The following is a 20,735-nucleotide window of genomic DNA, read 5'->3' as shown; positions in this document are numbered from 1 at the left end:
GACCCGGAGAATAATACCTGGAAAGGTCCCTCCCCACTTCTCGCCCAGGGGCGCGGGTTTGCTTGTGTTTTCCCAGATGATGCAGCACAACCAATATGGATCCCAGGAAGGGCAATCCGGCCCGCCACCAGCAACCACGCGTCCAACGAGACGAGAACGCCGCCAGCTCCGCAGCGTGACGCACCAGATGACAACAGTACACCTGGGCCTAGACCCCAGTCCGAGTGAACCCTCTTTTTCCACAGCCCTCCAGCCGCACCTCAGCTCCAACCAGCCGCACCTCAGCTATATCGCAAACCCCACCACCCCAGCCTCCTCTACCCCCCTCTCGTTATTCCTCTCCCCTCCTCAGCCTCATTCAAGCAGCCTTCACCTCAGTAAACTCCTCCAACCCCAATCTTACCTCCTCCTGCTGGCTCTGCCTCTCCACCGCCTCCTCCCTGTACAAGCCCGTTGCCTCCAACCTCTCCTTTTCAGAAAACACAGAGGACAGCCCCTTGGAATGCAATTGGAATACCTCTGCCGTCCCCCTGACCTTTCATTCAGTCTCCTATACAGGAAAGTGCGTCCGCCCTCGCTCCAGTAACTCTCCCGACCTCACTGCCTGTGCTAGCTACTCATCTCCCAGCAGCTCGGCAAAATTTCTCATTCCTCATAACTCCTCCCAATGGCTCTGCTCCTCTACAAGACTTACCCCCTGTCTCAGCACGAATATCATCAGTGAATATAAAGAAACTTGCCTCCTAATTGTCCTTATCCCTAGGGTCTTATACCACAGCGAAGAAGACTTCTTCCTCCGTCTGGAAAGAACTGCAGCTCCTGCCCTTCTGCAAAAGCGAGAGCCCATCACCGCCCTCACAATTGCCTCCCTCCTAGGTCTTGCCGGCGCTGGCACCGGAATCGCTGCACTAGCCAGTCAAGGCTCCGCCCTAACTCACCTCAGGGCGGCTGTTGACGAGGACATTCGTCACCTACAAAACGCTATTTCCCATCTAAAAGATTCTGTCGATTCCCTCTCTGAGGTAATGCTCCAAAACCGCCGAGGTCTTGACCTTCTCCTCCTCAAAGAAGGAGGCCTCTGCGCTGCCCTAGGAGAAGAGTGCTGTGTATATGCCAATTCCACAGGTCTCGTCGAGGACAGCCTGAAAAGGGTCCGAGAGGGACTGGAAAAGCGTAAAAGAGATCGTGAAGCCACCAGTTATTGGTCCAGTTTTTTCACTCCCATCCTCCCATACATCCTTCCTTTTCTTGGCCCCCTATTAATAATTATTCTAGCTCTCATCTTAGAACCCTGCCTCATCCGCAAAATTGTCCAGCTTGTAAGAAAACAAACGGATGCCATTTTTTCCTCGTTCGTGCAAATCCAGTATCAGCGACTCGCCACCTCTGACGCCCCCCACTCCAAGATGACAGCCAACCCTCCGCAACCTCAACGCCACCGGTCAACCCGCCGACCGCGAGGCCCTTCTCAATCACCTGAACATCGCTCTCGCCTCGAGTTCCAGCTTCTCTGAGCCCCTGAACTTTAAACCCCTCACCTTCGCCCAGCCCGCTGCAGCGAAGCCATTGTCAAGCGCCCGGGCACCACACCAACACTGAGCTCCAGCCTCACCGAGCCACCGTCAACCCCTTTTTCCCTTCCCTGACCTCCCCCTTCCCTCACCCTTAGCGGACTTCTCCGGTAAGCCTCTTCCTTTAAATTAGAAAAGAAAGGGGAATTGCAGGTTACTGAGCATATACCTCGACTTACCAGGTCTGGGCTAGGGGACCTGCGCAACCCCTAGGGAGGGTAGTGGGTACGGGCGGTCAGTGTCCTCCACAGCCCCCCGGACCTAAGGAAGCGAGGTCGAAGGCAGGCCCCATTTCCTCACCCAAAATACCACCGGTGGGGGAGGCTTGCCGGAGGAAACCGCCCTTCCCCCAACCGCCCTTTCCCCCACTTCCTTATCTTGCCCGTACACTCCCCGTTGCCAATGCAACTCCCATCACCACCAGTGCGCATACATTGTTGCCAGACACCGTTGCCAGAGCAACTCCTGCACCTTTTAGAACAACCTCCGTGCCCTCTTAGAACCAATCCTAACCTCCGCACCCTCTCAGAACCAATCCTAGCCTTTATCCCCTCAGCATTGGCTTGTAACAACCCCCGCCCTCTATGCCAGCCCATATAACCTGTGCTCACCCCGGAATAAAAGTCCTTTTGTTCTACCCTTACTGGAGGAAGAGTGTCTTATCTTTCCCTTCTCGCCGCCCTCCACACCTTGCACGCCTCCCGCCGGGGACCTGGCCAAGTCCCCCGCCTTGCCCTCGCCTCCGGGAAAGAGCCCCCGCCGCCGGTACCCTCCAAGCAACGCCGATAGCCGAGGGTTCAGCAACCGGCCGCCCCCCCCCCCTCAGACGAATCAACTGCGACCGCAGGCCACATCCCGTAGGGGCCTGGTGTGATTCTGATAGATTGGAGTGAGCTTTTCCCAAATGCGTCCTACAAGATCTTCAGGGCAGGAAAAGTAATGGGAGACTATATTTGATGTATGCTCTGTTCGGGCTGGGCTGCCTTTTCCTGAATATAGCTAACTGCTTATTTTTTAAATGTGTGATTTCTTGAACACTTTTCCCTTGGCAGCAGCTTAGTTTTGTTTTGTTTTGTTTTTTAAGGTAATGGAGGGTGAAGAATTGTTTCACCATCATCGACTTAAGAGTGGTGGTCCCAATCCAAAACATGAAGGCCGTATCAGTTAGGGATGGGAGGAGGGAAAGGCAGACACCACGAATTTGAGCTTTTATTGCACGAGGTATCAGCTTACTAGGTGTGTAAGAAGAGCACAGAGCCCCAATAAACACTCCAAGAGAATATGGGGACTCATTTAAGACAAGCAAGCATCCCATAACTAGTGCTATTGAGCAGATGTGGAAATAGGAACTTGATAAGGATTCAAGTCCCTTTTACTTAGGAGAGCTACTCTGATCTATCTATGGGGTTGCAGGAATACTATCCTCCTTAAACAGCTTACTAATCCTAAAAGCAAACATTATACAGTACTTGCCACAAGCTAGGCACTGTTCTATGTGCCTTATATATATTAGCTTATTTGGTTCACAGAACAACCCTCTGAGACAATTACTGATATTAGATATTTCAGATTAGGAAATGAAGGCACCAAGAACATGTAAGCTTGTAAATATGGAAGAAGGGATTCAAGCCTGGTTCTAGAGTCTCCACCCTTAATCACTTAATAGCTAAAAATAAAATACTATAAGGACATAGAAAGAATGGAACGTAAATGCTAAGTGTCATTATTTCCAAGTGACGGGTTTACTTTTTGCTTTTCTGTACTTCCTGGATTTCTGCAATGCACTGCTTTTGCAATCAAAGAGAAACTAATAAATGCTGTTCAAAAATCCTGACCTTGAAAATCTGTGATCTTGGGGGAAGAATCTTGGGAATCATTGTCTTGAAGGGCCCTGGAGTAGAGATAACAAAAGCAACCTAAATTGCTTGATGTACTAATGACCAAACTTTATAGAATAATATCAGGGAAAATGACTTAATTGTGTCCCTCTACAATAGGCAATCAACTGTCTACCCCTTGAAATGTCACTTGAGACTATATCAGGTGATGGAGTCTCAAAGGAAGAATGAATTTCCCAGCTAAAACAACAGAGTTCAGTATTAACAGTGGAAATACTAACAGTGGAGCTTAGCACTTAAAAGATAAAGATACATTATTCACATCAAACTTTCCATTAAAAATCATAATACAGAAGTCAGTTGTGTTCAATACACATCAGCAAGGAACAACTGGAATTTGAAATTTAAAAAAAATCATACTATAATCCAATTTAATTATCAAAATGCACAGTAAGGTGGTAGCAGGTATCTTAGTTTTCAGGTTGCTGTGACAAAATTACCATGCGGTGAGTTGGTTTAACAACAGGATTCACTGGCTCAGGCTTTCAGAAGCTAGAAAGCTTGCTTCCTCCCTGGGTGAGTCGTGTTCTAGCTGGCTGCTCTGGATTCCTTGGCTTTCCTGCCACATAGCGATGTCCTCTCCTTTCTCTCCTGTGTTCTGTTGACCTCCGGTTTCCAGCTTCTCTCCGTGGCTTTCTCAGGGGGCTTTCTCTATATGGCCTCCAGTAAGAGGATTCAGACCCCTCCTGATTCAGTTGGCCGCACCTTAACCAAAAATAACATCTTCAAAAGGTCCTATTTAAGATGGGTACCCAGGCACAGGCAAAGATTAAGATTAAGAACAGTGTTTTTCTGGAGTACATAATTCAACCCACAACAGCATGTATCATGGATGTGTAGGAAGAGAATGCAATTTTAAAATATGACCAAACAATTGCATAAAATTTTAAGAATACTTTCAAAGTCTATTATGACAGATATTTAACATAAATACAAAATTTTAAAAACCTGATTGCAGAAGACTACAAACCAAAATTCAGAAAACTGAGCTTCAATTTTTGACCCCTTGTTCTTTTTTCACAGAGAGAATAACGACTTTTTCTTTTTTCTTGCCCTTCTTTAATAGACAATTTTCTTTTTTAAAAAATCTCTCTCTTTTTGAAAATAAGAGGACTGCTGTTTGGAACTTAGGTCTCTTCTTTCTTGGTGTGTAAGTAAGAGGATTAGGGCCTGATAGGTGAAGAGTTGAAGTGGGCCCTGTGCTGTACCTTTCGGGTCCTTTCTCGGAGTGGACTTACCTGCCAGGGGCTGGGGGAGCTGCCAGGAGAAGGGACTCAGCCATCAGCCCTCTTCAGAACCACCTCTGCAGAGGAGCACCTCCTTTCCGGGCAGCCCACAATTAGGGACAGGTTGATGCAGCCGTAAAAAGGCCTGACCTGCTCACCCAAAAACTGAGGACAACACTGCAGGATCCTCCCAGTTCTGGAATTCCCAATGGGGTTTGGTGGAGGCCTTGGCTGAAACTGCATCTGTTTTAGATTGCTAAATCTGCTGAAATGCAGATACCATAAAATGGGTGGCTTTTCCAGTAAGGATTTATTAGTTTACAAGCTTACAGTTTTGAGGCCATGGAAATGTCCAGATCTAGGCATCATCAAGATGATACCTTCTTCCCAAAGACAGGCTGCTGGCAATCTGAGACTCAGGCACATGGCAAGGCACATGGCAGGGTCTGCTGGTCTCTTCGTTCTCTCCCGGGTTTCTTTGCTTTCATCTCCTGGTTGCTCCATCTGTGTCTCTCATTCTCAGTTTCTGTGGCTTTCTCGCTCAGCTTCTGTGGCTTTTTCTCTGTCTTCTGTGTCCTTCTCTGAATTTCATTATCCTATAAAGGACTCCAGTAAGAGGATTAGGACCCATCTGGAGCATACCTCAACTGAAACAATCCAAAGGCCCCACCCACAACAGGTTTACACCCACAGGAATGGATTAGTTTTAAGAGCCTGATCTGGGGTCTATAAAGCCTCGAAACCATCACAGCCTCCCAGCTCAACTTCTCTCCCTGCACATCCTGTTTCCCTCCCTTACTGTCTCCAGATGTTGCTCCCAAGATGTAAGTAGGGCTGGGAGATGTAGTCCTGGCTGGACACCTACAGCCCAACGCTAACATGAAACTGTGGACATCAATGAATCTTTGGTGGACAGTCACCCCCTCTGCCACACTGACTATAGGGCACGGCCCTGAAGCCATCTCACAAATAACAAGAGAAAAGAAAGCTGTGCTTTTGTCCTCTCCCAGAACAAAGAGGGTGCTTTGGGAATACTGGCAAGGGAACGTGTCTGAAATTTGCGTGGGGCTTCAGTGGGCCACTGGAGGCAGGATGGCAGCTGCTTAGCCCCTGCCCCACTGTTCCGTCTAATCCCACCCCCACCCCACCCCCAGCTGTCCTATCCCTGGTACCACGATTGCACCATGTTAATTAAGTCATTCTCATTAATTCAGCCCAAGTGTAAACTAGGAAGGAATGAAGATAAATTAGGTTTGAAGGCAGCTAATACATTTCACCCCATGCTGCTTATTTTGCAGCCTAACAAAATAAGGTTGTTAAGGGAGACAACAAGGCCAAAGCCTTGGGCACAGCTTCTTAATAACCTTAAAAATGAGACCTTAGTGTAGGGACACAAGGCAGAGCTGAAGACCAGCTCCCAGAGGCCTCTGGGACTGGCCTAACATCTTGAGTAAGGGGGTGGCCACTGTGTAATGTGGATATCTGCAGCATTTCCTGAGTTGTTTCATACTCACGCATCCATCACCTCCATTGTTCAGCTTGATCATAGGTCTGTCTAGAGACTTCCTCCTGTACAGATAAAAGACTTGCTCGTGCTTCTTTCTGTGAGTGAGGAGATAAAAGTTATCTTTAGGATTGGGAGATGCTGTAGGAATTATACACTTTGAATTGCTATAGTTATAAATATGCTAACTTGCAGTTGGGAGATAAACATTAGAAACTGCCCACAGATCCAAAAACTTTTCATACATTTGTTCAAGAAAACCAGCGTACAAGTTGTAGGAGGTCATTGGCAGCACACACGTTTTCCAAAAATGCAAGTTTAGTTCCTGTGTCTTTCAGCAGGAGAAGGATTTCCAGTTTTTATAACCTATGTAAACTAGTTTCTCTGCCTCATGTTGCTTATCTCCTTGAGACAGATGAAGTAAATGTGTATGGTCACTGAATACATTTCAAGATTTTCCCGACTACAACTTTTTTTTTCTTTCCCTTGAGGCATAGAAAGGTGACAACATTAGGTAGAACAGACACTGGAAAATGGAATCAGTGGATGCTGACACAACGGCCAGAGGATTTCACTCCCCTTCCTTAGCCTGCCTGCTTAGCAAAGCTCTTTACAAGGGCAAGTAATCTTGCTGTCCCGCAGTTCAGGACATTCTGCAGTTTCCAGGTGGTAAACATGCAAGAGAAACAGATGATCTGTTCCTAGCTCTGTGGCTTCATGTAGCAAAATCAATCAAGCTATTTACATATTTTATTCCTAGGTAAGGTCATCTAGGTTGAATTCTAGGTAGATTTGGTAAGAGACTGAAGTAAAAAGAAGTACTTTTCCTTAATGAGAGTGTTACTCTCTTAACTTATATAGAAAATGTCCCCAAATAGAAGACATTAACATTCAGTCTTCAAAATCACCTTGCTTGCTTTTGACCTACAACCCAGACAAAGCATTCTAGGAAGTTGCATTGATCAGTTTTCCCCACGCTTTGCCACGGGCTACAGAAACATATTTTTAAAAGACGTGCAATAGACACACTTCCACCTTCTATCTTTTAAGCACCTATTTCTGGTGTATACAGTGTTTTCTATACGTTTGCTCTTTGCTGAATCTTCTTCAGAAACAGAGTTCTGCTCCCAGAGCTGTTCTCTTCACCTCCCCTCGCCTAGAATTGCCGCACGTGGTTCTTACCGTGAATTGACGGGGCCGTCTCGGGCTTTGAAAAGGAGTCTGGGGCCGAGGCTCTGTCTAAAAAATCAAAATATGAAACAGATCTTTAAAGCCTCGGGTGGCTAACAAGTTAATGCTAACAAAGGACTTCAGAGGGCACTGTTTTCCTTTGTTTGCAGGGAGTGAAATTCGCGCAAATACCAGGAGGGAATGCGGGTAGAGGAAAGAGGGATTAGAATAAAGGACCGACAGAGCCTCGGTTTCAGCCGTGTCTGGAGCCTGGCAGCGCCAGCTGGAGCCTCTTTAGCCAGTGTGAACCACTTCTGCGCCCAGTATTTTAAAGAAAGTTGGCGAGGGGGTGCGGTCGGGCTGTCAGAGAAAACGCAAACGCACAGTGCCTCTTGGGCTGCTGGATTGGGGCATTTAAGCGACTGCGTGTCCTCGAGCTAGGTAATTCACATCTTCCTGAGCTTCCGTTTTCTCATCTGTAAAATGAAGGGTTGAAAAAAAGGCTTTTAGCTCTCCGTGGAAAAACAAGCATTTATCGCAGAGATCAAAAACAGGATTCTTAAGTAGTTATGGCCGTGCGAGATTACTTTTCAAATCGCTTTCCTTCTTCCTGGCACGCTGGCGGTGCTTTAAACATATGTGTACTGCACTTTTTTTTTTTTTTTTTCCTTTGCTGAACAGTGCGATAAAATATGGGAAGGGCCCGGTCTAAGAGGGCGAGTCAGGCTTTATCGCCACCGAGAGGAATCGGCCTGGCCGCTCCTTTGAGGAGTTCGCTTTGAATCAAGCGGCCTAGGCGATTGGCTGGGAAGCACGTGGTGCGCGCCCGCTGGACTGTGCCGGGGTTGAGGCTCCCGGGCCGCGTGGGGCAGAACCCAGACCGGAGCGCTGCAGCCGCTGGAGTGGGGAGACAGGATGCATAGAAAACTCCCAGGGCACGAGTCTGGCCATCAGTCTGCGGGAAACGTTAAGTCCCCAACCTGCATTGTCCCCGGAGTGTCCAAGCGTGTGCCCCTTCCCTCTCCACTGTCCCCGCTCAGGTGTCCTAATCTGAGCGTGGGCAATGCACGCCCAGGGCGCAGGCGGCGGACACCCAGATCGGCCCCTGCTACTCTTTCCCGAGTATCTCGCCGGCTCTGACAGCGCCGGGCTGCGCTCGCCTGGGTTGGGAGCCTCAGCGCGGGGCTGTCCATTCACCGGCTGGGCCAGAGAGGCAAGACACTCAAACTTGTTTCATTCTCGGTCCCTGAGGCTTTGCAGCTGCAGAAGGCTGCGATACCGGGTCCGCTTTGTCTCCCTCCACTTCCAGGCAGTGTCCCACCCCATCCCCCGCTTCCTTTCTCGATTAACTCCCCCGACACGCTCTTCCCGGTCGCCTCTCCACCACCTCCTCCTCAGTGGGCCGCGCTAATGCGCGTCTTCCCCTCCCCCTATGTCACTTTCTTTGCTTCCGCGCCCCCTCCTGCTCCTCCCCTCCCCTCCCCGCTGCCGCTGCCGTGCCGCTTATAGCCCGGCGCACCGCGGCGGAACGCAGACTGCTCCAGCAGCCAAAGAGGAGGCGGCGCGGCGGTAGCGGCTCTACGGAGACCGAGCCGAGACGCCAGACGGCCGCCAGCGCGCACGGCGCTGTCTTGCTCCCTCCCCCGAACGCACAGCCCGCCTCCTTCCGCGGTGGCTGCAGCCGCAGGCTCCCTCTGCCCTCCGGAGACGGACTCTGGAGACGCTCTGCGGGTCGCGGGCATAGGGTCCGCGGCGCGGGGACCGTGAGACCGAGGCTAGCTGCCAGCGGTGGCCGGCACCTGGAGCCAGCGCTCCCGGCGCGGTCTTCTCCCCGGCCGGCGTCCCGTGCATGCTCCTCCCGCTCGGGCAGTCGCCTCCGCTCCCCGGGGCTGAGACGCCCGCTTCGCCGCCTGCCAGCTCGGTGACCCAGGCGACAACAAGCCGGCTGTGTGCAGAGGCCAGTCGCCACCGCAGTAAGTTTTCCCCCACTCTCCCGGACCTGTTGCAGACGCCGTGGGGTTGACGGGCTGCTTCGGCTGCGGGGGTGTGTTCCCGCGCCCCGGAGCTGCGAGCTCCGAGTTGGGGGAAGCTGTTCTCATGCAGAGAATTCGGTGCATGCCACTGGGCTCCCACGGGAAGCAGGAGTCGGGCGTCGCAGGAGGGGCCGGTGGGGCGCGGGTGGGGGGAGGAGGACGAGGAACGGAATCAGTACGATCATCTCCCCTTCTTCGCTGTGGGTGCTTGTCGCGCTGCCTGCAGCCTCCAGGGCCGAGCACACAGGCCCACATTGCATTGCTCCCTACCCGGCTGGCGGGTGGCCACGCGCGGACACGTCCCGTGTGGGCACATTCGCCGAGGCGAACGAAGTATCTAGAGAGTGGATGAAAACTGGTGTCTTCTTATGCGGGTGCTTGGCCATTAGGGTAATATTACTCATTTCAAAGGATAGTTATCGGTGGGCGGGATGGAGATGAAACATTGAACTTGTTCGACATGCAATTTTGTGTTGCCCTCACGGGCATGGGCAGCGGGTTAAAAAGAGAGTTGCAAGTGTTTAGAGAACAATATGGCAAGTCGCTTTTCTTGTTAACAAGTTCTTTATAATGGTGTTCCATGTCATCAATAATGCAAATGCCCGAGAAAAACTGCCTAGTTTCTCCTTTGAACTGAGATCAAGTTCAAAACCTAGAAAGATGTGACAGGACTCTAGGTATTGGAGCCAGAGGGCGTGTGTAGGGAGCCTAGAGTGAACTGAAGTTACTGTAACTAGTCGTCCTTTGATGTTCACGGTAATAGCAGCCCTTTTTCCGGTCTTCTTTGTAGATGCAGGTTAAGTATATGTGCGCATTTTCTTGGCCACATGGCATGCAAATATTTCTTTGGGGGCTTATACAATGCCGGAAGCATGATCCATTTTATATTGAAGGTGTGTTTAATTTTTAATTCAGAAAGCCAGTCCTTCCCTTGGGTTTTTAAGTTTACTGTTAATTTTAATCAAACATCACTGATTTTTGACTGTTGCATGCTTTTCCTTCCGGATGGTATCCGAGATGACAAGCCAGACTCTTTCATTCTCTGGCTTTATGTGCCAAATTGGAAAATACAGGAACACAAACACAGGATGCAGAAATGCGGATATTTCCTGTATCCTAAACGGTTTTCTTTAAGTGTAAGTCTGGTTGTGAATGTTGTTTTACACTGCCCAGTATCCAGTGTTCAGGGAAACAGTGTTCTGGGGCCCAGCATGATTCTAGCTCAACGTGCAAGCACTTTGGTGTTTGTGCACCTGGTAGCAGCGGAGCCTCATTCTTCAGTAAGAGCTGCATTTGCTCTGAGTCTGCTAGGAGGCAGCTTTTGAGGTCGCTTTGGATATATTAGCTTTTCCTAAAAAGCATTAGCTATTCATTTCTCATTTTTGCAAGTTTCTGTATTAGACATAAAAGTATCCAAACTTTTGAGGTTTAGGCTTAAAATCTTCCTCAAAGCATATTAAATGGAATGTACTAATTAAAATGACAACTGGAGTTGTATAGCTTTGGGGATGCTAATACATGTTTTAACACTTTGGCAGCCTGGTACACTCACACAGATTTGCAGTGGTCATTTTCTAGAGTACTGGGCATGGACAGTTGAGGCTTAGCTTGAGGTAGGGGCGAAGTTTGGCTTCTCATCATTTTTCATATCCCAAGTCACTGTGGAGACCCCACTACAGGCTGTGAAAAGCTTCTTAATGCCCGAGCCCTAGGGTTCTGTCCTAGTACTTTCTTTCACTAAGCCCCGTTTACTCATAACAAGAAGTTACATTCCAAAATAAAGGGAAACAAATTGCATCACCTAATGGTATGTGGCCTGTGTGTCAAGGGCATGCAAGGCACCTGCATGTGCTGTTTTCTGTGCTGTGCCACTGCCCACCAAGGGACATGCAGTTTAGTGTTCCAGCCCATAAATCTATGGTAAACCATATATTTGCATTTATTAATATGTCTGGGCTGCAAAGTAAAAAAAATATATCTGAATATTGGAGAAAACACTGAGGTCATCAGTTTCTGCTCTGTTGTGATCACTGGCTATTCCTGGGTTGGAATAGTTACTGTATCCACACTGTTTACTCACCCTGGAGTAAACATCTTCCTTAAGAACTTTGACAGGCAGGGCTTTATTTGGGCTGTGTATCTTGAGGGCTTTATTCTTTTGAAATTGCAGAAAGATAGTGTAAAAAAGGGTATGTAAGTCAATTCCTGAAGATAGATGATAGAGAAAGGTAAGGGCACCATGTCCTAAATCTTTAGCCATGGTATTTTTACTGAAGAAAGTTAAGAGATAACATTAGATCTGCTATAATTTCATTTTCGATATCAAGGAAAGCAATTTAGGCAGCAAATAAATTCCAGGATGGCCCTAATTTAACAGTGTTTTTACATGTGTGTATTTATTTTTATTTTAAGCAGTTTATTCACACACCATACAGTCCATCTAATGTGTATATTCATTGGCTTCCAACATAATCACAGTTTGCTTTCATCACCACAATCAATTTTAGAACCTTTTCACTGCTCCAAAAAGAAAAACCCCACACACCTTATACACCCCCCCCATTGACACTTAGTATTGGTGTGGAACCTTTGTTACAATTGATGGAAGAATACTATAATATTACTGTTAATTATAGTCCCCAATTTGCATTAGGTTTATCCCCCTCACCCCTGCATACCACTCTATTATTAAGACCTTTTATAGTGACAATGCATTTGTTCTAGTTCATGGAAGAACAGTCTTATATTTATATGTACCATTAACCACCTTCATCGTCCACAACAGGGTTCACTGTGTTATACAGTCCCATGTTTCATCCTCTAGCTTTCCTTCTAGTGACATGCACAATCCTCGACTTCACCCTTTCGAAAGCAGTGACACACCATGCATGCATTTTTAACTTTGAATAAAGCAGTGTGTGAGTTTTGAACTCCTTATATGCAGGTGCCAGCATTTTCAGGTACACAAGAACAGTCCTAGTGATGTACCATTTAAGCAAAAAGAGAGGGGGTGGACAGTTCCTTTGTTCTTGCAAGTGGTTTTCCAAGAATTGGCATAAAGCTGGTAGAACAGAAAAATGCTGCTCAAAATATTCTTGCCCTTACATGCCCAAATCCTCATTTGGGACGGTGTCCAGAGCAAGAAAGGTCAGTGGTGGTGTATCCTGCATCTATTCTGTGTTACTTACTAAAGCCTGCTGGCCAGTATATGATGATGTTTCTATTGGGGTGCTTTTAGAACCCTGTAGTGGTAGAGCTGGTCATTAGAGAAATGGCCTAAGCTTGTGATTTTAATCTTAAACATTTCCCACTTACTGTATATGTAAGGAGCCTGTATCTTACCAAAGGAATTCTCAATGGAGTTAATTAGTAGGTGTTTGTTCCGCACGGGTCATTAAAGCCTGTTCCCATCCTGGCGTTATGAGAGCAGGAGGCCTGGCATTTTTAAGTGATCTGCCATGAATCAGCTGGACTGGGACAGGCAGGTGTGAGAATGAGACCTGGCTTCTCTCACCTTCTGCTGACTTAGGTTCTCAGGGACTTCAGGATCCTGAAAGTTGGCGATCAGGTTTTCCAAGATGAACCTGCTTTTGAGCAGAGATTTTTTTTTTTTTTTTTTTTTAATCAGTGTCTAGTTCAGATAGCTCAACTGTAGGAAAGTTGAATGCCATTCCTTACAGGTAATTAATTGTCTCTGGCTTTGTACTGGAATTGCCATACACTATTCAGAACAGTAGGCAGTGGGGCTAACAGCAAAGGATTCTGTTTTGTCTTAAAAAGATTGTTGTTTTTGTTCTGTCATCCTGAACATCAGGAGCATCATGTTCAATGCTTTTGTTTTGTTTGTTTGTTGTAGGCGAAGAAACAAAATGTCAGTCAGCGTGCACGAGAACCGCAAGTCCAGGGCCAGCACTGGCTCCATCAACATCTATCTGTTTCATAAGTCTTCCTATGCCGACAGCGTCCTCACTCACCTGAACCTTTTACGCCAGCAGCGCCTCTTCACCGATGTCCTTCTCCATGCTGGGAATAAGACCTTCCCTTGCCACCGGGCAGTGCTGGCTGCATGCAGCCGCTACTTTGAAGCCATGTTCAGTGGTGGCCTGAAAGAGAGCCAGGACAGTGAAGTCAACTTTGACAACTCCATCCATCCCGAAGTCTTGGAGCTGCTCCTTGACTATGCTTACTCCTCCCGGGTCATCATCAATGAAGAAAATGCAGAATCGCTCCTGGAAGCTGGCGACATGCTGGAGTTTCAAGACATCCGGGATGCGTGCGCAGAGTTCCTGGAAAAAAACCTGCATCCCACCAACTGCCTGGGCATGCTGCTGCTGTCTGATGCACACCAGTGCACCAAGCTGTACGAACTCTCCTGGAGGATGTGTCTCAGCAACTTCCAAACCATCAGGAAGAATGAAGATTTCCTCCAGCTGCCCCAGGACATGGTGGTACAGCTCTTGTCCAGCGAAGAGTTGGAGACGGAAGATGAAAGGCTCGTGTATGAGTCTGCAATTAACTGGATCAGCTATGACCTGAAGAAGCGCTACTGCTACCTCCCAGAACTGTTGCAGACAGTGAGGCTGGCTCTCCTGCCAGCCATCTATCTCATGGAGAACGTGGCCATGGAGGAACTCATCACCAAACAGAGAAAGAGCAAGGAGATCGTGGAAGAGGCCATCAGGTGCAAATTGAAAATCCTGCAGAATGACGGCGTGGTAACCAGCCTGTGTGCCCGGCCTCGGAAAACCGGCCATGCCCTCTTCCTCCTGGGAGGACAGACTTTTATGTGTGACAAGCTGTACCTGGTAGACCAGAAGGCCAAAGAAATCATTCCCAAGGCTGACATCCCCAGCCCAAGAAAAGAGTTCAGTGCATGTGCAATAGGCTGCAAAGTGTACATTACTGGGGGGCGGGGGTCAGAAAATGGAGTCTCGAAAGATGTCTGGGTTTATGATACCCTGCATGAGGAGTGGTCCAAAGCTGCCCCCATGCTGGTGGCCAGATTTGGCCACGGCTCTGCCGAACTAAAACACTGCCTGTACGTGGTCGGGGGGCACACGGCCGCAACTGGCTGCCTCCCAGCCTCCCCCTCGGTTTCTTTAAAGCAAGTAGAACAGTATGATCCCACAACCAATAAATGGACCATGGTGGCCCCACTCCGAGAAGGTGTTAGCAATGCCGCAGTAGTGAGTGCCAAACTCAAGTTATTTGCTTTCGGGGGTACCAGTGTCAGCCATGACAAGCTCCCTAAGGTTCAGTGTTATGATCAATGTGAGAACAGGTGGACGGTCCCAGCCACCTGTCCCCAGCCCTGGCGTTACACAGCAGCAGCTGTGCTGGGTAACCAGATTTTTATTATGGGAGGAGACACAGAGTTCTCTGCCTGCTCTGCTTATAAATTCAACAGCGAGACCTACCAGTGGACCAAGGTGGGAGACGTGACGGCGAAGCGCATGAGCTGCCACGCTGTGGCCTCCGGAAACAAACTCTATGTGGTTGGAGGATATTTTGGCATTCAGCGCTGCAAAACTCTGGACTGCTACGATCCAACTTTAGATGTGTGGAGCAGCATAACCACAGTCCCGTATTCGCTGATTCCCACTGCATTTGTCAGCACCTGGAAACACCTGCCTTCTTAAATGTACATCCTAAAGAGAATGAGCTTGAGGTAAGAAGTCAGGTTAGCTGTAGGTGTAAGAACAGCTATAACAAATGTCATTGTATAGATTTCAGTACGTGGAATGAGATCTTGTTTCATGTTGCCCTTGCTACAGAAGTGCTACAAAAACTGTAGAAATAAAAGACCTTACATCCCCCGAACTTAAGTGCTTGTATTAGCCACAGCTGTCATCCCCCTCAACTTAAGCTAGTGGCTCTCAGTCCCCACTGAGCCTCAGACTATGCCAAATCGCTTTTCAAAAACTGCCCATCCCAGAGATTTGGTTTCATATGATCTGGGGTGGGTCCTGGGCATCAGTATTTTTAGAAAAGTTTTCTGGTTGATTTTAACCCCTGACCCATGTTAAAGGTAATATTTATTGAGCCTTACTGCATGCCTGGATCTGTGTGTTTTACATGGATCATCACATTTGATTCTTACAACAGCCTCGCGAGATATTACTTAATAGGCCCATTTTATGGATGAAAAACCTGATACACCCAGAGGTTAAGTTGCCCAAGATCAAAGAGCTTAGTTAAGTGATGGAGTTGGTCAAGATTTGAGTGCAGACAGTCTGTTTCCCACGCTAAATTCCTATGTAAATAAACTCTGGCTTCATATTGGTGTCATCCCAGGAGATGCTTTGTTAATATTCAAGTTTAGTTCCCTCAAGCCCTTTTTGGAATGAAGTTGGGTTTAAAATATCGAGTGCTTAAATTCATTCCTAGTTTGTTCACCCCCAAATCATTTTTAACTTGTTTAAAAAAAATGCCCCCCCCTTCAAAAAAAATAGCCCTTATAGAGGGCAATTTAGGTTTGTCTTGTAAAAGGTTGCATCCGTATTGTGTAAATTTGTCTGATGCAGAGATACACTGAGCCACCTAAATGGCCTAACTGCAGCCTTTCAGAGTTAATCAGTGAGGCTGAGCCTTGTCAGGGCTAACAGAAGTTGTGTTTCTGTGTCATGTATCTGAGCGCATAATAGTTGTGTTGTATACCTAAGAGTATATAATACCCGTGACTCAAATAGTTAATAGGCCTGCGGAGTTCAGTGTTCTCAGCCAAGCAGCTGCGTAAGGACAAGCCCCGCTGGTTTTGAGCATTCTTAGGATCTGCCCCAGGAATCACTCAGTGCATGTGTGAGTGTGCCACAGAGCACCCAAAACGTGCTGGTTTGTCTTGGTGATTCATGGTCTTATTACTAAAAGTAACAAAAGAAAAAAATTTCTGCTTTGGAGGAACCACAGTGAACACTAACTTGGTGCTTGGAAAATTTGGGCCCTGTTTTCCTCAATATATATCATACCTTTGAATGGGGACTTCAGAGGGGAAAAAAGGAAATCTTTAGGGATGGTCGCAGGCTAGACAAAGGGGATTTTTTTTTTTTTTTATCTCTTCCAGCTTATTATTTCACAAAGTCCTTAGTACTGTAATGTTCCCTTGAAATGAAACCTCTTTGAAAGGAGTAGAAACAGTCAGAAACTTGCTGGGGAGCATTTGGGCTAACAGCGTCACACACCAAACTGGTTTTGGCAGCCTTGCTGGTATCTCAGTAATCCTGAATAAACAAATGCACTGAAAATGGTAATTTTATTTGCGATACAAATGTATGATTCAACTCCAAGGCAGGTTTAAAGAACCTTCTAGGCAAAGGCATCAATTAACAGCACACTAAGTTGGGTATTAGTTCAGAACTGACTCTATCTATCTGCACAGGACAGCCATAAAAAATTGCGAGTGATGGTGGCAGATACATTAAAATGGCAACTGGTAGGCTGGCTGGTATCCTGGGAGCAAGGTAAGGAAACTGAGGCAGAAAGAGGAGATGGACTGCACATCCATTCTGGGTCCAGTTCTAAGCTGTGGGCTCAGGACCTTTCTGAACTTCAGATTGCTCCCCTGGCAAATAAGTGTTTTGAACAATACCTCCCCTAAGATCAGTTCCAATTTGGATTTGGGTGGAATTGGTAAATGAGGAAAGGGAAAGAGAGAGTTGAAAACACCTAGCCCAGTTCCTGGCGTATATTTAGTGTTCTTTGCTCCTTTTAGTTTAGACCTTCGCTTGCTCTGGGATTAGCAGTGAATTAGCTTTGTGTATGGCAGGGCAACGAGGTTTCTTTGACTATTATATACATATTTTATATACTTGCCATCTCTGTACCTCCTTTTTCAGCTCAAAAGTGAGTATGTAAGCAAATACTTGAATTGACTCTAACTGGGTATTTGAACCTAATCACACACATCCGGTCCCTGGGAAACAGAGCAAATAAAGTATTAGGTTATATGTGAAACAACATCCTCTCCACCCTACCAGTGAGAGGCAAGCACATAAAAACTAAATTTGACAGGGCCAGGTTCACTGCTTTTAAAAGGCGGTGTAAGCACCTGATCAAAGCCATTCTTTCAGTTTCCGCCAGGGAGAGGGCTGGTCTAAATTTCTTAAGTTTATTACACATAAGATAGTGTTAAAGCATTTAAGATGGATGGAGTGACTTGAAAGAGGTGCTGTGTAGGTGTTCATCCTGAACTGCAGACCTTCCAGAGACCGTTCCCTCCGCTCTCCAAATGTGTATGCCAACTGAATTAATACAGTGTCAACAAAAATTTCCCTGGGTCTAAAAGCTCATCCGCCAAGGAGATTTTAACTGCCTCCTGCTGCTCTGTCAGTGGGTGGGAGGGACAAAAGGGATTAGCCTCTGCTTACATGGTGTTATATGGCCCTAACCCGACGGTGCTTTGGGTTTTGATTTGCTTTGTTTCTTCCCTTAAAAAATTTTTTTTTTCCAGTTTGAGTATGCAACATCTTGAAATTTCATCTTATTACAAGATACATTCTTCTGGCCTAATGTTGATATATACATTACAAGGAGGTGGGGAGATGACACAGTAGTCTAAGGAATGTCTTCAAGGCTTGAATCACTGTTATGAAACAGCCAAAAGAAACAGCTAATGAAATGAATCAGGCTTCTGAACACACAAAAGCAAGAAGAATGCAGTGCAAGTAATGAGGGGTCCCCCCAGAATTCCCTTTGTCTGTACTTAAGGTATTAGCAACAGGGATACAGATTCCTAAACTATGGCTGGAAATGTGCTCCACAGACAGATAGGCTGAGTGTTTTAAAAGACCAAAGCCCTCTGGAAAATTTCCGTAAATAAAACCAAAAGTGAACAAATAGGAAGGGAGGGTAGTGTGAGGAAACACTGTGAAATGTGCATGCTTCGTGGTTATGGGACCCTTGAGCTTATATGCACGCCTGATGTTGGGAGATTCTGTAGATGACAGCCCTGGCATACCACAGCCCTTGTTTCCTTAGTGTGGGCTAATGGACTCGAGGATAAACTTCAGCCTGGGGCTGTTGAGGCCTGGTATGTTGTCATGTGAAAGGAAGCAAGACTGATTTCTGCCATAATGAATAACAGAGATGCATTTAAATAAGGGGATTAATATGTCTCCCTTCTATATGGTGAATAAATTTAATTTGTGTCCTTTTATGGCAAATGGGGCAAGGAGGGCTTGCATGGGACTCTCCCTCTTTTTGGCCCCTTAGTGCTCACTTCACAGTAACTCTGTTTAACCATGAAGAGGTATTAGTCCTTACGAATGTTGGAAGCACCTAGACATATATACAGGTTTGAATTTCAACACACGTATGTTTAGGAAAGAAGTGAATGAAAACTCTTCTTTGGACATCATTGTTGTCGGCCGGCCGTCTGCAGAGGCCGCACACGTGTGTGCATTCAAGGCAAGCACTTCAAATATCCTTGCACGGTTCCTACTGAGTGTGTAATTAAGGTGTTTAGAAGTACTATGGCCCAGTTATGTCCTGAGTTTGTATTTTTTGTTTGTTTTATTTTGAGGCTGCTAACAAAAATCTTAAAACTATGGCATCACACAAACGCTTCATGCTTTTTTTGTTTTCCTTTCTTTTCCTCCTATTTTAGCGTGCTCCATCACTTGACGAGGAAAAGCCAAATTTAATGAAGAGAAAGAAAAGCAAAAAGGAGAAGTTGCTACGAGACATGTATAAAATCCGCCGCACCTTGTAAATGCTCTAACTGGACATGAAGGAAGAGGGGTGGGGGAGGAGGGTGGGATTTTCAGTGCAAGCAGCACATGGTTTAAATATGAATGACTGAACCTGTGATCTAGTCCTTGTCTCGTAATTGTGGATTAATGTCAGCGTTAATCAGCCCCTCAAAGGGAGAGAAAAGCTGGACCTTTTCCCTAGCTGTACCCATATTCAGCATTTGATTTCCTTGAGCTCCACCATTTATGTGTAAAATTTGAAATGGTTGTCACCTCTCTGCGGACTGAGCTTGAAGTCTCCACACCAGCTGCTGTGTGGAGCAGCTTCAAATTCAAAGCTGGATTGGGCAGCTGGCTGGGCTGGCTGGAGAAGGAGCACCACATGGGACTCACCCTTAATATGCAAGGGGTTGTGCTCCCCAGGTAGTTTTCTGAACAACGGGGAAATTGTTGGTAGATGTTTGGTAGAGTTCCTTTCTATTTATAAGTGATTTTAAGCTTTTCCTTGGCTGTTAAGAAATTTGTTATAGGTTTAGCTATTTATTGTTTGATGCCTGCATGCTGAAACAATGCCGACAGTTGTCTTCACGTGTATGGACATGTATGAACAGTTGTATGTTTTGCACATTTTGTGACTGTTAAGGTGTGCTTCGTGCACAGAAATGAAAACTTTCAAGTTACAGTCTGAAGTATAACTGGAGGGTGGGTTGGGAAGGGGTGGATTTTTTTTTTTTTTTTTTAGATGTCACGACAAGGAAGGATTACAAAATGGAAACTTCAGTTACATCCTAAAGATAGAGATACCATGGAGGTCACTTTTCTTAGACTCAACAACTTTTAATGGGGATCCATGGGGTATGGTTATATCCGTGGCTGATGGGGTGAAGGGGGAGACTGTTTTCTGCCCTTCTCCCACCCCTGTAATTCACCTAATTCAGTCTCGGCTGCTGAAATTTGGAAAGGACCAAACCGCTTTACAGTTTGTTTGTTTTTTTCTTTGTGTAATATCCTGAAATCCTGGAAAATTCTTTGGAATAGTTCTGTATATATAGGGCACAGGCAAAGGCATTGTCCAAAGTTTATTTATTTATTTATTACCCTATGAGACTGCTTTGCCACAACCATAATTCGTGAGAAAAACTGAAATATAACATGTAAATTAATTCCCTGACCAGATTTGCTGGACCTGCACTCATTGTTTTTTATTCTGGATGTACTGTTTGGCAAGTATTAGAAGTTCTGTACAAGATAATATTCACATTTGGTACAATGTATATTTTAGTGCTCATCCTTGGGTAAGTCTAAAAGAACTCTTTGGTGCACAGAAATGACACATTTGGCTACAAATCACCAAAGAGTTATAAACGATTGCCCCCACTGAGAGGCTTTCCAGTATAGTTGGGAGTCATTTGTGAATACATTCTTTGCTTGTTTGAGTGCTTGTTTACTAAACATGTACTGTGATAGATATTAGCGCTAGACTTAAATAGATGCTTCCCCAGATATGTCTGAGGAAGACGAAAGTTTGCAACCCGCACTGCTTTTGTCGATGTTACTCACATTTTACTGTATTTTAGAAAATAGAGTTTAAGACTGATAACAAGCTTTTGCATCGTGAGTGTGTTTGCAGTGTCTAATGACAGATGA

The 20,735-nt window shown here is 46.4% G+C and overlaps 1 protein-coding gene and 1 long non-coding RNA gene across 3 annotated transcripts; one reads left to right on the top strand and one right to left on the bottom strand.

Moving 5' to 3' along the window:
* Positions 1-2,437: 2,437 nt before the first annotated feature.
* On the bottom strand, positions 2,438-8,673 carry LOC119508230. 2 transcript variants are annotated; one of them, XR_005211433.1, is made up of 4 exons: positions 7,382-8,673; positions 6,210-6,297; positions 4,708-5,291; positions 2,438-4,174 (listed from the first exon to the last, which is right to left on the bottom strand). It is a non-coding gene; the product is annotated as an uncharacterized LOC119508230 (long non-coding RNA). The 2 variants fall into 2 exon arrangements; XR_005211432.1 differs by having other exon boundaries at positions 2,438-5,291.
* Positions 8,674-8,897: 224 nt separating this feature from the next.
* ENC1 (ectodermal-neural cortex 1) lies at positions 8,898-19,797 on the top strand. Its single transcript, XM_037801806.1, has 3 exons — positions 8,898-9,342; positions 13,259-15,070; positions 19,004-19,797. Exon 2 carries the CDS (start codon positions 13,272-13,274, stop codon positions 15,039-15,041), a length of 1,770 nt encoding a protein of 589 aa, XP_037657734.1. The 5' UTR covers positions 8,898-9,342; positions 13,259-13,271; the 3' UTR covers positions 15,042-15,070; positions 19,004-19,797.
* The last annotated feature ends 938 nt before the right edge of the window (positions 19,798-20,735 follow it).

The sequence above is a fragment of the Choloepus didactylus genome, chromosome 13 (genome assembly GCF_015220235.1).
Source record: "Choloepus didactylus isolate mChoDid1 chromosome 13, mChoDid1.pri, whole genome shotgun sequence".
Taxonomy (NCBI): Eukaryota; Metazoa; Chordata; class Mammalia; order Pilosa; family Megalonychidae; genus Choloepus; species Choloepus didactylus.
This window is presented reverse-complemented; position numbering and strand designations above follow the sequence as displayed.